This window comes from Leucopleurus acutus, assembly GCF_964270905.1.
Source record: "Leucopleurus acutus genome assembly, chromosome: X".
NCBI lineage: Eukaryota > Metazoa > Chordata > Mammalia > Artiodactyla > Delphinidae > Leucopleurus > Leucopleurus acutus.
In genome coordinates, this window is record NC_139148.1 from 97958563 (window position 1) to 97975481 (window position 16919).

At 42.8% G+C, this 16919-nt stretch overlaps 1 protein-coding gene across 1 annotated transcript in view; it reads right to left on the reverse strand.

Moving 5' to 3' along the window:
* AMOT (angiomotin) overlaps positions 1 to 16919 on the reverse strand; it is a gene marked incomplete at its 3' end in the record, with an annotated part of 43904 nt that overhangs the window by 19409 nt on the left and 7576 nt on the right. The window contains exons 3-6 of the mRNA XM_082864146.1: positions 14894 to 15401; positions 9945 to 10089; positions 9026 to 9118; positions 6352 to 6497 (exon numbers count right to left, since the gene is read on the reverse strand). Of these exons, the coding sequence (XP_082720272.1) occupies positions 6352 to 6497; positions 9026 to 9118; positions 9945 to 10089; positions 14894 to 15401 (892 nt within the window). The remainder of the gene's footprint in view (positions 1 to 6351; positions 6498 to 9025; positions 9119 to 9944; positions 10090 to 14893; positions 15402 to 16919) is intronic.

Consider the following 16919-nt stretch of genomic DNA (forward strand, 5'->3'; position numbering starts at 1 on the left):
AAATAATAAACACACACATTCATAAATGTATTCACTTTGCTTGGAAAGTCAAGATAAGGGTTTCAGATCATTCCTATTAAGAGATAAGTTTTTAAAGGAGAGTCATAAAATTGGGAGGAAGAACAGCAAGAAGGCAACCTATTGAAGAATAGAGCAAATACTCTTGAGCTCAATCAATCATGTTTTTCCATTGCACTTCTGCAATAATTTGAACCCATTCCCAAGCATTTGGCAGATCTCTTAACCCCCTTCTGACTCAGGAAAATCTGATCCCTGCAAATGAATACCACGTGATGGCATCTCTTCCCTCCTTCCAACAACTGCAGATGTCTTTCAAATTTATTTTTTCAAGGATGGCTATACACAAAATTACCTCTAGGGCCCCTAAAGCTACCCATTTGTCTCAGCCATTTGTAAGGAAGTGATTTAATCATCAACCTTCTCCATTTATTCACTGGTGGACAAAGCATAGTATGGGATATTTTGGAATTAAGAGATCTGGGTTTTCTTCTAGATGTATTACTAACTGTATAAACTGTCTGTACTTTAATTTCCTACTCTACTGAAACTTCCAAGCTTCATAGTGGGGATGTAGTAAGTATTTGGAAATATTTTTGAAAGGTTAAAAATACATGGTAGGAATGAATAGGCAGAACACAGAGGATTTTTAGCACAGTGAAAATATTCTGTATGATACCATAATGATGTATACATATAATTACATACATTTACCAAACCCACAGAATGTATACTACCAAGAGTGAACCCTAATGTACACTATGGACTTCGGGTGATTATGTGTCAATGTAGGTTCATCAGCTGTAACAAATGTACCCCTCTGGTGGGGGAAGGTGATAACAGGGGAGGCTGTGCATATGTGGCAGCAATGAGTATATGGGGAAGTCTCTGTACTTGTCCCTCAATTTTGCTGTGAACATAAAACTGTCCTAAAAAAGTAAAGTCTTAATAAATAATAAAACTATATAATATGGATAGAGGGGGTGGGCTACTATTATTAGGTAGATGAACACCAACATATACACACACTCTGATGACTAAAGGACATTGAGACCAATAATACAGAACTAAGTCCAGTGTCACAGAGGCCATCCTTCATTATGTCTGATTTTCATCTTCCCTTCTATCACCCAGAACTCCAAACACTTATGGTGTCACAAATGTCACAACTGAAGTGTACTTTCTTTGCTCCTCTCCTTCATACAACTAAGTTATATGTTACTCCATGAGCCTTCAGTGATTTCCATTTGATCTTATTTAGCCTTGCCCAGGAGCCCACGGCTCCAAGTAAGAGTTCCCTCTGAAGCAATTTGGTAACACTACCCTGGTATTAGCAAGTTGCCTGTGTCCACTGCCAAGAAGCTGTGGTCCACTGGTAGATATTAAAAGAATTGAAGAGTAAAAAAAAAAAACCACGCCTAGAAACTTGCTACCAAGGGAATGGAGTTCATTCTCTTAAGGAGGCTAAAGAAAAATACACAAGACTTTCAATTTGGGAAATTCAAAAGCCAAAATCATAGGAAAAACTGAGAAAATCAAGCTTTGAGAAGTAGTTCCACCTCTATTGGGGGTGGGGAACATAATTTCTTATACTGAGTGGAGCAATACCTACTTCAAAGAAAATATGCTGCCATAAATATGGGAAAAGTCATCCTTAGATGAAATGCCCTTCAAATAAGTCAACAGAACACTCTGGAAGATTCCTGGGTAGATATGTATTTTATCTGAATTCCTATCAATACTCTCAATGCACACATAATTCATACCCTCAGATCTTCTATCACATTTATAATCCATTATAACAATTGTATGAGTTTTACCTATACCAACAAAATCCTACTGTTTGAGGATTATTTTGGATTAGACATATAAATGTCTATGCCTAGGACATCTTCCTCTAATATTGGCAAAGAAGGAGACTAGTTATGGTGCTGTGTGGATAGGTGTGATAACAGAAAATGATGTATCTCTAAAACCAAAGAGACAAATCAAATAAATGGCAAGAGATCTAGAAATAAGAGAAAATATGAACCATGAAGAATAATGGTGGAAATGAGGTGAAACAATATGAATTTAGTTTTGGAGAATTGAGAGGAGTGGCAAAATGACTCTGGAAAATGCACCGCCACTAAGAGATTTCACTGCAATGTCTAAATGTCTGCACCAGACATTGCAGTTGAGAAAAGGTTAACACTTGGGTCCTTTTTTCCCCTGAATCTCTGTGGCTGTCAATCTAGCCTAAAGCCAAAGAACAAGGCTCACTGGCTCTTTCTGCCAGCCCTCCCACATTCCTCTCTATCCCTTCCTATGCACTCTGCTCAGTAAGCAGCCCACCCGCAGCATCTTCCCTCTTTGATCTTGCCAGGGCCTTTTTCCCACCATCCCTGAAACAATTACCCAAGCAGTGGCTCGGCTCTGGATCATCATAAGACAGCAGCCAGCCAGAAGCCTGGGCTGCCTTGAGCCTTGTGAGTGGATATGCCAGGCATCTGTCAAAACTCTCCAGTGAGGTCAAATTAGTGGGGGGCAGAGGGAGGTCTCTTTGAATGGAGAATACCATGGTTGCTGTAGGACACAGAATTCTTTTGACTTGGAGTTTAATGAACCTCCACTTCAACAGGACCTACGTGTCCCGAAAGATAAGGGCAGGGATGGAAAGGCACCATTTACGCCAGCCAGCTTCCTGCTGCATAAGCTGTAGATTGGTGGCAAGACCTGGATTATAGTGAATCACCAAAAAACAGATCTGCTCTTTAGAGTGCTATCCCCTTCTCAGCAAGATACCGTATCCCTCGAGGTCAGCAGAGCAGGGTCTGTGAGAGAATCTGTGCTGAACTTGGAAGAGGAAGGAAGTTGTGATTGCAGGAGAAAGTTCTCTGTAAGCCTGAGGCACCATTTCTGTATAGAGCTTAGAGCACAGTGAATGTTGAGTGTCATGGGCAAAAGACTTAATAGGATTAGAAAGATGGAATGGATTTTAGGAAAAGTATCTAAATGAGGACCTTGTAAAGAGAAAGACATAAATATATGCAAGCGTCTTCAGACCATTAAAGTAGTCATAACCGTTCCCTAACCATCTTTTTTTGTTTATTGAGATATAAATGACTTGTAACATTACATGAGTTTCGGGTGTACAACATAATGAGTCAATATATGTGTCAACCTGACCATCTCGGTGCAACGCAAAATAGTTAAACCTGAGTGGCCTTGCACTTAGTAGGCTAAGAATATACTCCCTAGAATAAAGGCTTAATTTGGAAAAGTTCCCCTAATTCTCATTTGCTAAGTAGACTAGAGAGGTTTTCCCTAGAAGAACTTCTAAGGAAAATGCATGGTGCCATTTGTAAGCCATAACTAAATTATCTGTTTCTATGAGACATAGGCAGGCATCTGACATATCCCTCTGCCTTCCAACATGACCTGACTTGAGCCGTCTCCAACAGATAGAGGGATATATTTTCTATTTGTGAATACTCTTACTGATTTAGAAATGCTCACTAATTTTGTGACGGAATCACAATGAAGAAACCTTACTAGATTAGTTCCAGGGCTACCTACTCACCTTAAATACCTCCTAAACGTTCTGTACTTAAAAATTTTACCCCAGGAAAAATGAGACCTAGTGGGGGTTGAGTCACAGCAAAAAAGCAAAACTTCAGTTATCAATTCCTGTCTTTGAAGATAAGGGAAAGGAATGTTTTCCTTTGAATATTATGGAGGAGATAGGACAAATACCACCCAGGAGCAGACTCAGCTCTGATAGGCTACTAAAATGAAAAGGAAAATAGGAATCTGTGGATTTTCCCTGAGATGTGGTTTAAAGCCCCTATATGTGCTAGAGGTGATCTGGCTTGAGAGTCTGGAAGGCATTACATGGCCTCTGCCTCTGATTCCACTGGGTAGAAGCTTGCTCTCCCCATCAAAGGTTCCGCCTCCTTTAGCAACAGCAACTCAGAATTTCCCAACGACTAGACCCCATGCAAAAGAACAGGTTGGATGAGGACTAAAAAATTAACAATAATTGATGAGTTCATGTGAGATATCTCTGACCACTAGATGCCATCATTCAATCCTAGCCCAATATTTAGAGCTTCTTCTTTAAATTGTAAATCTACATATTTTGGAGCAGGGCCTTGGAAAATAACTAAAAATCTCTGGAACAAATTCCCAGAAAAGCCTCAGAAGTCTGAAGTCAGAAATATATGTCAGGCAACTGTTTCAGTGAGGGCTGCCCGGTGGGAACTACAGATTAAGATCCTCTCCATACAAGTATACTATTTCCATGATTAACAACCAGTTACCACTGAGCCCTCAGATACTGCAAACCAAGATGGTTGCAGAATCTTTGTTTCCATTTATCTCCAACTGGAGGGGCACCCTTCCAGGAGGGGCAGTGGGGCTGTTTATATACCCCAATCTCAAAGCAGTCCAGACAAGCTTCTCATAGTCTGTTGAAAAACAGGGGTCCAATGGGTAAAGCAATTTCTTTTCAAATTAAAAGATGCAGAGGTTACTAAATCTGAACAGGCGCCCACATTTTCTTTTTGGGAGTGGAACCGAAGGATGATTCAGACGGGGAGACAGGCAGCAGGGTCTAGGGAATGAAGAGTCATGAGATTCCAGTTTTATTCCTGGCTCTGCCCAAGACTTGCCATGTGACCACCAGCAAACTACTCAGCGGGTCTCTCAGTTTTCCCTTCTCTAAAAGAATACAGTCTTATCCCTGTCCTGTAATTTACTCTGTCATTTCCTTGCAAAAAGGGAAAAGAAGGGAATATATGAGGTATGGCGAAGGGCTGGCTAAAGGGTGTGCTAAGCTCTTAAGACCTGGACACCAAGCATGTACAAGTATCCCTCATTTTCAATAAAGCAACTTGGCAGTATTTCTGATCTAGACAACTGATGAAGCAGAACGTCAGCCTGACTTTATACAATCTGAAGTTTAACAATTAAGCAATTCAGGTTAAAGGACATCATAGGTTAGATGGCATCACCTACTAGAAAAGCATGAGCCCACAATATAGCTCCAACAAGTGTGTTAACACCCACAAAAGAAATCAAAGGATATCTGTAAGTCGGGAGATCTTTAAGAACTAGACATTCTTACTAAGGGAGAGGAAGCAGGCAATGAATGAAAGTAGAAAAGATACCTCACCTGCAATAGCCAGAATGCTCAAGGTTTGGTCACTAAACACTTTTTTGTAATCTCAAGTTTATAAAGAGTTCAGCTTCTTATAATGGAGGCTATTTTTTTCTTTTAAAACAATTCCAATTTTAGAATAGACAAGTCAGTGAGATGTGAAATTTTCTTTACCAAGTTACATTTTAGCATCATTTTTTTGCTGGAATATACCCATTCCCTGAAGTGCAAAACATCTAAGACCTAGTAGTCCTCCAATACAATGACAATGGACATCCAAGATTAATGAATGACAGGCCAGCAGCAAAGTTCCCTCTATTTCATATAAACACAGCTTAGTGTTGCAATTGAGTAACATCTACATTGAGAGTAATCAGATACATATTAATCAAATGTTTAGTAGTTTGGGGGCCCTTGCATTTGTCAAGGAAAGGCTCCGTCCTTGCACACAAATAACTGAGAACTTCACCCTACCACATACCTACATTCCAGAACCTAGCCAGTAAGAGCCAGGACAGAGCTCTTGGCCTACCATAAACTGTAAATGGTCCTTGGATCCCATCCCGTGCCAGGCACCCCAAGATTGCTTCTATTCAAAAATCAATCTGCAAAATAAATCCAACAAGAGGCATAGCCCTCAAGATTCATTTTTTTGCCTGAGAGGACCAACTTCCCACTGAGCATGGGGAGACAAGGACCATTCTGATTTCAACATCCTTGGAGTACCTTAAAATATCCGGAATATATGTGTGTGTGTGTGTGTGTGTGTGTGTGTGTGTGTGTGTGTGTACATACGCACACGTGTACATATACATATGTAAGTGTGTATATATATATATATATATATATATATATATAATCTGTCATAGGCTTAATTTAAGGCAGGGCTAGGTACACAGTCAGAATGTAGGGAAGGCGGGTGGTTAGCTTATTATATGAATGAGCAAATGAAAATTTATCCTTGACCTTGGTGACTTTCTAATCTGGAGCAAAAAGAAGGAACTTGAAGAGAAGAAAAAACAAATCAAGGTCTACTCACATCAGCACAGTTATAACTAGAAGTAGCAGATGGTACCTTCCTGTTGGGGGATGATGCAGCTGCCGGTTCGCCAAAGTGGGGGGCCCCCAGTGCCCTTGGTTCCCCAGCTCTTCTACCCTCAGGCTCATATACTACCCCAGGAAACTACACATACCTCTTCCTCCAGCTTTACCACCTTGGCCTGGGCGTTGCTCAAGGCCTGGTCTCGGATTTCAATGTGTCGCCTTTGGTCCTCGTTGGTAGAACGGGCAGTGGCCAGCTCCGCTTCCAGTTTCTCCTTCTCCCGTTGGCTCTCCTTATCTATCAGGACATGAAATATCGATACTGCCATTCCAGAGCTAGCTCAAAACCTCACCTGAGCAAAACTGACAATAATCCCCATTACTAGACGCTCTAGTGTTCTCACACACAGCCACAAGAACCAGGACACCAAGGTCTGGACTCTCATCACTGGCTCTACCACTAACTTGCTGTATAAATTCAGAAGTCACTTAACAATGGTGGTTGTGCAGAAGCAGTGAGAAAGTAGATGTAAAAAGTGCTGTGGAAGGTATTATACAAAGAAGAATATACACACATACACATACACATACACATATGTCAGAAGAACAGGTAGGCTTGTCTCCTCAATTTTATTTCTCAGTCTTGTCTTGGCCAATGAGAAATTGAGCCTCCATAAATTTTCCCCATTGTTTCCTCATGACGGTATATTAAATTGATATAAAAATGGTATTTCATAAAATGCATAAAACCACAAATCCCACCCTTTACTCACTAACATGATTTTCTAACTGAGGTCAATCCATGATCATATTGTAGCTACAGATGACCATGACACATGTAGTTATGCCTCATGCCTTTCTAGGTCCCTCCCCTTTTAACTAGGACAGACCTCATACCAGAAACTCAAATGAGAGGTTTTGATTCTCATTGGGAGGTAGAGTGCCCTTCCTCCTCTCAAGACATTGATATATAAGTTTGTAGGAAAGACTTTAATAGGACAGCCTCACCTTCCTTCCCACTCTGACTTTACATATCTATTCAGATGTACCTTGGGAAGAAATAAACATTTGTTGAATACTTATTGCATACCGAGTATTGTAATAAATTAATCCTCAGAACAACCATACACGGCAGGTGTTGTATTATTCTCTTCTCCATCGTGCATATGAGAAAACAGAGCCTCTGAGGGCTTGAGTAACTTGTACCAGGTCCCACAATTGGAGAGTAAGTAGTGGAGCCCACACTTAAGGCCAGGTTGTTCTAAGCTTTTTGTACTGTACCACACGGCCTTCTCCTAGGATTGCATTGGTCTGGCCTCTTTAGGGGGCCTTTTCAAGAGGGCTTTCTTGGCTCCTGACATACTTCCAACCCTGTGGCGCCCTGTTGACGCCCAAAGGCAAAAGAAATTAAAGTCATGTCCTCTTCCCTGCCTACTAGGTAGAGTCCACTTTTCCCTTCTAGAACCATTTGACAGTCTTTCACCCTGCTGTGAATACAATTTGACCTACTAAATTACCACATTTTATAAACCAGCAGCAGAACTCCTAGGACACCTGAAATACCATCTCCATGCAGGGAGAAGTGTGAAGTAGCAGATCCAGGGCCAAGAATCCATACATTTTCTGTTTTGTTTTATGCTGGGAAGCTGCCACCCTCTCCACCAGTGAAGTAGCTTCCAAGGTAACTGTGACACTGCAAAAGCCACTTCACAACAATTTACACTAAACACTGATGACACCAGAAAAACTACATTCCTTTCTCTAAGACATACTGACAGAGGAACAGGAGGCTCAGGGAAATGAGGAAGAAAAAAAAAGCCCTAGTTCTAAAGCCAAGGCACAAGAGAACAACCCAGGAAGGGAGGGAGATATTGTTAAGTGAAGATCAAACAACTTGTAAAAGCTGACTGGAAGCCGCATGGAATGACTTGAAAGGGTCATGTGGAGGCCCAGCAAAGATGGGGCCTGACAAGTCCCCACCAAGCGCCCTCCAGCTGGGAACCACACTGGTGGAGGCTAGGGGTAGGGGATACCAACTATGGGCATCTGCAGGAGTCAGGGTAGATCATCTGTTTTCCCCGAAATTCACTCTCCCTATGGACTCAATCCACTGTGTAGTTTTTATTGCTGGTTTTACTGTGGCAATTGGAAAGAATGAGGCATTGTCTAGCTGGGTGGAGTCCATTAGGGACCCGATAAAGAAGAAGATTAATTCATTGTCAGGGTCCTAGGAGTATTTCCAGACAAAGGAAACACTATTAGGAGGAAGACATAGCTCTGCCCTCCCCCACACCCTCCAACTCTACACCAGAGTCACTAGTTGAGGCCTTAGCAGTGGTCTCCCTCCAGCTACCCTTGCAATCCCCCAACATGGAATGATATGATACAATACAGGGTGTTTAAGGGAGCCCCAGGTACAAGTTGGGTATTCTAAGCACTAATCATTAATCCTGCATGTTAATCCCATCTCTTCCAGAGCCAACACATGCAGCCTTCAATGATAAATCCCTTCAATAGTAAGGGACCCCAAGTTTATCAAGGTCCTTTTCAGCTAGCATGACAAAAAGCAGGGATTCCAAGGGGCTTCTCTGTTTCAATACAGAAGGAGTTATGTTGATGTGACTAGATGTTGCAGCAAGCAGCCTTCTTGGCCGGAAGGAAAAGAACACAATCTCCCAACTTCATGCTTGAACAGGAAAAAGAATCCTTAGATGACATTCACTCTGCCCTGGCTGTTCTAGAAGGCTAAATAGAACTGTGTAACCTTTTCATACACCTCACTCCCACCCACATATTAATACCTGCAGCTGAAGCTTTCAGACTTACTTTTTGCAAAGAGCTGAGAGATGGTTTTTCTGGTATCTTCTGACCCCTCATATTCCTTCTCTGCAAGCTGCTTGTTGGCCGTCTCTAGACGCTCTGTGGAATTTGGAGACAATCAACGGGGCCCTAAGGACAAACTTCCAAGCACATGCTATTTGCCCTCTAAACAGTGATCTTGGGCAAAACAAGCCTGTCTCTTCTTGTTACACAAGAAGGGGTGACACAGATATAGGTTTGCAAATGTGGATCCCAAAACCATACTAGACCATGACGGGGAAGGAGGAGGTGAGTACTTTAATACTTTCACTCCTCACTGACAAAACCTTAGTGCAGATTTCTAAATTCCAACCAAGGAATCCATCCCTGAATATATGATAGCTTTCATTCACCAGGAAAAAAAATCATCAAAGTTATTACAAAATCTTTAAACCTGGAAAGGAAGAGAGGTAACACAGACTATGGGCACAGGCCAAGTGGGTCCAGGAGACCCAGGAGGGATACTGTCTGATTCACACATCAGTTCATCCCACTTTGATTAAGAAAGCTTAGGACCAGACACTATTGTAGTCACAAAAACCTAGCCTGGTCTATGCTTTGCAATTTGCTGACTATCCTAGTGGGCTGGACAAGACCTAGAAGCCTCGCCATGTGCTCCTTAGCTTAGCCCTTCCCTTCACCATCCTTTTTTTTAAATTGAAGTATAGTTGATTTACAATGTTGTGTTAATTTCTGCTGCACAGCAAAGTGATTCAGTTATACATATTTATATATACTTTCTTTTTTTATATTCTTTTCCATTATGGTTTATCACAGGATACTGAATATACTTCTCTATGCTATACAGTAGGACCTCGTTGTTTACAGTAGGACCTTATTGTTCCCTTCACCATCTTGACTGATGCTTCAGAAGTGATTCCCTCACCTCTCAGATCCCTGTTGAAGTCATGCATCCTTCGAATCTCGCCCTCAAGCTTGTTTCTCATGGCTTTCTCCAGGGCCTCTCTTTTGGAGGATGACTTCACAAGGTTCTCATATGCCTCTGAGACACGCTGGATTTCTGTCTCCACCTGAAAAACAACAAAAATGAAAGATAGTGATGATGACAGGAAGTTGATGAGGAAGACGATCTGAAAACATATATGTAAATCCTTAATGACAACTTCTCCCAGGGCTTTACAGATGGCCAGGAGGCAAGCATAACACAGTCAGATGAGAAAAGTTTCCTGGAAGAATTTCTAAGTTCAACTTTGAGCTCAGTAATTAACTCACCAGGTCACGAGATTTCCTCAGGTTAAAAACAAATACATGTTTCTGCCTTCAGAGAAGGTGGTAGGAGAGGATAAATTTCATAAGTATAGTTATAAATGATTTTCCTTTCCAAATAAGAATTTCTTAATTTTGAAAATATTAATAATAATATATATAGTTATTGCAGAGCATTCAAAGGGCTTTCATATGTTTATTTCAATCCGGGATGATATTGGCCTACACAAGGGTACCTCTCCCCATTTTAGCAGAGAGAAGACTTCAACGGCCTTTTCTAGAGCAAGTCAGTGGCAGAGGTGAACCCTAAAAACCCGAAGCCTCAGCCTCATGTAGTTAGTTCAGTTCAATTTAACAAACATTTACCAGGGGCCAAGTATTACAAGAACTCTTTAAAGCACTGTAGGGTGTGTAGATATGAATGAGGACATTATAACTGCCCTCAAGAAGCTTTCAGTCTAATCAAGTAAAAGAGTATAGGGGAAGATACATTATTAAGAAAAGTAGGAGTAAAGTTATAAAGTGTAGGGGAGGAAGAGGTTATTCCTGCTTGGGGGTGAAGTGAGAGGAGAAGAATTTCAGGGAGGAGGTGGCATTTCGAGTCGGATCCTGAAAGCTGGGTCAGATTTCAATGAGCAGAGGTGAGGGGAAGGGTATTCTATTCTGAGTGAGCGAATGCATTCCCAGAATGACCAGTAGTCTCGTTTGGCTGGACACTGTGGGGTACACAGGGGGAAGCTGGTGAGATCTGGCTGCAAAGACAGATTGGAGTCAGATCATAAAAGGGCTTTAATGCCAGGCATTTGGACTTTATCCCGTAGTCAGTGGGAAACCAGAACAGATTTTTTAACAGAAACTCACGATCAGAGTTGTTAACAGAAACTCATGATCAGAGTTGTGTTTTATGACACCCCAGCAAATCTTGTAAAAGGGAAACACACACACACACACACACACACACACACACACACACACACACAACCTCAAAGAGAAAGGGTCCTGCCCTGAATCAGCCCAAATCTGGAAGAAAATAAGAAATTAGACTCCAGAGTCTTTCTGGAACCAGTAGAGTTTCATTGCACATATCACAACCACAGAGATATTTGCATATGATTTGTATAAGATAAGTAAACCTCATGGCCTATTAAGCAATTTTCAAATAAAATTCGACTCCTGCAACCATTCTGCATTCCTTCTCAGCTTTCCACTATCCTCCTTAACAAAGCTCAGGCTACTTTATGGGGAGAAATATCAGGCCCCCCGTGGGAGACTCGGAGAAAGGTGGGGTTACCAAACAACTTAGATTCCACCTGTCCCAGCTCCAAGATGCCTGAGGCAGGACTGCCTGCAAACGAATGAGGATTACACCACAGAAAAGAGCAGACTTGAGAGTGTTTTTCTCCTTGCAGATGGCACCAAGATAGCAGCACAGAAGGTGAAAACTGGTGAATGGCATTTAGAGACAAGATCTGCAAGGCCTGAGCCTGATAAAGCTTTTGCATGAAATTCAAGTGCTCAGTAGAGAAAATACACATTTCCATTTGAAAGAGCAGGCTTGGTATTGGTCTGCTCTGGGCAGCCTTTAGGGTACAAGGGTTTCCAGTGCCCCACAGAATGCCACACCTGGAAGGCAGTCCCCATTTTTTGTTTGTTTGTTTATGGTTTTTTATTGAATTATATTTGATGTACAATATTATGTTACAGGTGTACAATATAGTGATTCCCAATTTTTAAAGGTTATATTCCATTTATAGTTACTATAAAATATTGGCTATATTCCCTGTGGTATACAATATATCCTTGTAGCTTTTAAAAAAATATTATTTATTTTATTTATTTTTGGCTGCTTTGGGTCTTCGTTGCTATGCGCAGCCTTCTCTAGTTGTGGCAAGCAGGGGCTACTCTTCTTTGCGGTGTGTGGGCTTCTCACTGCGGTGGCTTCTCTTGTTGCAGAGCATGGGCTCTAGGCACGCAGGCTTCAGTAGCTGTGGCTTGTGGGCTCTAGAGCGCAGGCTCAGTAGTTGTGGTGTGTGGGCTTAGTTGCTCCGCGGCATGTGGGATCTTCCCGGATCAGGGCTCAAACCCGTGTCCCCTGCGGTGGCAGGCGATTCTTAACCACTGCGCCACCAGGGAAGCCCTGTACCTTATTTTACACACAATAGTTTGTACTTCCTAATCCCCTACCTCTATCTCTCCGCTCCCCCTTCCCCTCTCCCCACTCTTAACCCTAGTTTGTTCTCTATATCTTTGAGTCTGCTTCTTTTTTGTTATATTCACTAGTTTGTTTTGTTTTTTAGATTCCACATATAAGTGATAATGTACAGTATTTGTCTTTCTCTGTCTGACTGATTTCACTAAGCATAATGCCCTCCAAGTCCATCCATGTTGCTGCAAATGGCAAAGTTTCATTCTTTTTTATGGCTGAGTAGTATTCCAGTGTGTGTGTGTGTGTGTGTGTGTGTGTGTGTGTGTGTGTGTGTGTATACATACCACATCTTCTTTATCCATTCATCTGTTGATGGACAGTTAGGTGGCCTCCATATCTTGGCCATTGTAAACAATTTTGCTATGAACATTGGGATGCATGTATCTTTTTGAATTCGTGTTTTTGTTTCTTGCGGATATACACCCAGGAGCGAAGTTGCTGGGTCACATGGTAGTTCTAGTTTTAGTTTTTTGAGAAACCTCCATACTGTTTTCCACAGTAGCGACACTAATTTACATTCCCACCAATAGTGTACAAGGGTTCCCTTTTCTCCTCATCCTCGTGGAAGGCTGTCCCTTTACTCAAGCTGTTCAGAGGACTCTTTCAAGATGTTGTACCGATCCTTTCCCTACCCTCTTTGTAGATACTGTTCCCTCCAAAAGGGCAAGTTGTACATCTGTCAACAGGACCTTCCAGGAAAAGAAGTCACAGAAGGGCGTATCCATTGGTTTGGTCTGCGGGCAGGGGAGAGGGAGGATGGTGGTGGGTTTCCAGACTTATTCTGTCTACTTATTCCCCTCATGAGCCTCGGGCCTTCTTTTTTCTAGCACCAGCTGATATCTACCTTATTCTCCCCACTTTCTTTGTCCTCTTCTCCCCAACCTGTGCCTCTAATGCACTGCAGCACTGGGTCGGCCTTCACTTCTCCCAACACTCAAGCTGTCCCGATTACGCTTGGTTGAGGCATTTTTCCCCACACTGGGGAACAAAACAACAACCCAAATCCTATTCTGCTCCGCTTCCCTGCCACCCACCCTCCCCCTCAAAAAAAATTCACCATCCTCTGGCAAAGAGAGCCTGCAGAAGATCTGGGTCCATCATCCTTTGTTTACTGCATCAAAGATGGGGTCAGGGCCACCATGAATAGAGAGTTTAGGGAGCGGTATCAACTGTTAAACCTAATCAGCCAATAGGCCAGTCTGCTTCTAGTGTGTGAGTATGATTAATTTATTGTACCAATGTGATGGGGGGGCAGGTATGAGAGGAGGGAGAAAATTTTAAATTGTGGGCAAAGCTGGGAAGAAACATTTCTTACCCAACAACCCCCATCCAGACTTGGGAACACTGGGTAGGTGGTAAGCATTTTTTGCTACATAAAAATACTTAGCTGATAGTAAGCCCTCCTCTTCATTAGGACCCAGATCTGGTGTTTACATATTGTCAGCTTCATTCAGGCCCCTGAAATTTCCACTCCTGGGTGTCTTCTAAGGACAGAGTCGCTGAACAATACCAGGCAACATTCCTTCCCTCCTCCACCTTCACCCTCACCTCCCTGAACAGTCTGCATTGTCAGGAGATCAAACCACAGGAGCTCCACAATGACAAAAGCTGTAAAGAGGCTGCCAAAGGCATAACCCCATTCACCAACAGCCACTGGAAGCCAAGAGGTAAGGTTCCTAGCTTAGGGCACTCAAGAGCTAAAGTCCCAGCTGCAGTAGACTCAGGAGGGGCCCAGGAAAGAATGTGAACTTGGGACATACACTCCTTTTGCTACTTCCTCAGCCTAGGGCTGTCACCTGTCACCCAGCTGTGGTGCTAAGCCCCTCCTGCCCCCCACACACACCAGAGAAAGAGAGCAGATGTTGAATTTGATCTGCAGGGAAGGACCAAAGCAAGAAGAGGGAAAAGGAAAGGGTGTTGAAAAAGGGTTACTGTGAGAACTGCCACTCAGAAAAGTACTCTAAGCCCTTTCCAGAACAAGGCAGGGCAGGATCTAACTTCAGTGGTGAGATTTTTCTGGGAACTATGGGTTTATATTTAACATTCAAAATCAGTATTTGGGAAAATATAATCAAAAGGAAAAGTCTTTATGCTGGCAGGTCCTTCACCTACACAGACCTCTCCAGTGTTCTTGACTTTCTGAAGCAGTTTCTCTGCCTTTCGTATTTCTCAAACACTCAATTAAGCTTTCTTGAAGGCTGTGGTGTCTGCGAAACGTTACTTCTGCTAGAAAGACAGGCAGAAGGCTTTTCCAAAGTTTGCTCCATCTATAACCTTGAAATATAAGAATCCTGAAGATGCGCCCATAAGTCATGCAGGGACCCACAAGTGGAGACTTTTACATCGATATTAAACCAATAAGATTTCAAAAAGACTCAAATATCCCCATAGGGGGGCCTCACCTTCTGCAGTCTCGCCACCTTCTCATAGCATCCTTCCAACTCCTGCCGCAAGTTCCGGTTCTCATCTGAGAGAATCTCAACCATCTGCTGGGCTCTGGAAACAATGGCAAAAGGGTCGGCTGGCATTGGCTGATACGAAGCAGACGACTGCTGAGCCCGAGGCATAGCTGAATAGGCTTCTCCTGGCTGCTGCTGCTGCTGCTGCTGGTGATGGTGGTGATGGTGTGGCGGCGGCGGTGGCTGCGGCTGCTGCTGACTCAGGCCAGGCTGGGGGAGACGGTAATGATCCCCCTGGAGAGCCTGGTTAGCAAGGAAATGCTGCTGCGGCCTAGGCAGGTGAGCTGAGTGGTCTCCTTGGTTTGGGACCAAGGGGTGTTGGGCAGGAGATAATCTAGTGGACGGTGGAGACTGCAGCAAGGGTAAGGAACCCCCAGACGTGAGGGAAGAAGTAGGGCTGTGAGGCTGAGAGTTCCGGGCTGACAACGGCAATGAGATGTCCTGCGCTGGCCTGGAAAACATGGAGGGTGTGCTCAGGTTAAGCTCCCTCTAAAGGCACTGGGGAGAGGGGCACAAGAAAGGGAGAAGACGAGGCTCCCAGGGCCCCCAGGCAGCTGAGAAATGAGGAGCAGGAAGGGTTAGACTACGGGGTCCTGTGAATACCTGACCGACAGAGGTGTGATCCCATGCAGGATGGAACCAGATGATATGATCTCCAAGGTTGCTTTATGAAAATCTAAGCGATGCATCCTTGTACACTGGTTATTCAAGGGGAAGCATTTCAAATTCGTCTTCAGCTAGGTAACTGTCACCTCAGAATTTTAAACTAACCCTTTGCTGGCATTCTATATGTGGCCCAGCACACAGAAAGAGTCACAGTTAGAAAGTTCGTTCCACTTGCGCAGAAGGAAACGGCAAACCGTCATCAAAACAACCCTTCATCGTGTTATCTGCAACTTTCTCGGATAATTCATATAGTCACAAAAAATTACTTGAGGATATATAGGTACTTATTACATTAGAGACACCAAATAATTATTGTTGATTACAGTTAATAATTGAATGATGCCTTTAGCAGCAATAATCCCAAGATTTGGAGGGGATTACAGGCAACGCTACCGTACTATTTTTGACTTAACTGAATCACAAAATGTAAGGACTGGAAAGGCCTTAAAGAAATCCTTTAGTTCAACTCTGTCATTGGACAGAGGGGGAAACTGAGGTACAGAGAGGGGAAGTGATCTGCCAAATATTACAGGGTGAGTTAGTGGCAGTTCCAGGGTAGAACCTAAGTCCCATTTTCTGGTTCTTTCCACTACTATAATGCAATGATTTCCACTGATGTTCAGATTCCCAGCCTATTGCTTATAGAAAGTTCTAGAAAGAGAACTTTGGTACGTGGTTTAATGTGACTCTTCCATTTTTGTACCTAATACTGGACTATCAGCCATTAAGGGAAACAATCAGAGTATGCAGATGGATCACTTCTACCATCACCACGACCAGGAAGAATATGTCGGTATACACTGAAAACAAAAAAACTTGTTCACCCCCTAGCCCATGCCCAGCTACCCTCATATACTCCCACATCCTGTGGATGCCTGTCCTACAGTTGATATTTCTCAATCCGGGGAAGACAGATGGCTAAGAGCACAGGATTTGGATCCCAACAGAGTTTGGAGACCTTTCCTACTGCTTACTAGCTGTGTAACCTTGCTCAAGTTACTTCATCTGCATGAACCTATTTTGTTCCCGAGGTCACAAATGAATTACAAAAATACTGGACTCTTCTCAGTTTTGAGCTCCATAGGAATTACAAAGAGTCTCATATCTACCTCCCAATGAGAATGGTTGACCCTGTTAGTGATTTTGCTTATGGGATATCCACTTAATCTTTGCACTAAATTGCATAAAATTTGTGGTGAAACTGGGACGCATCACCAGGAGCAATTAACTTTTAACAGGCATTCCAGATGCTAAAGCACACCCCTCCCACACACACTCCAGTTGTCATTACTGTTCATTTATC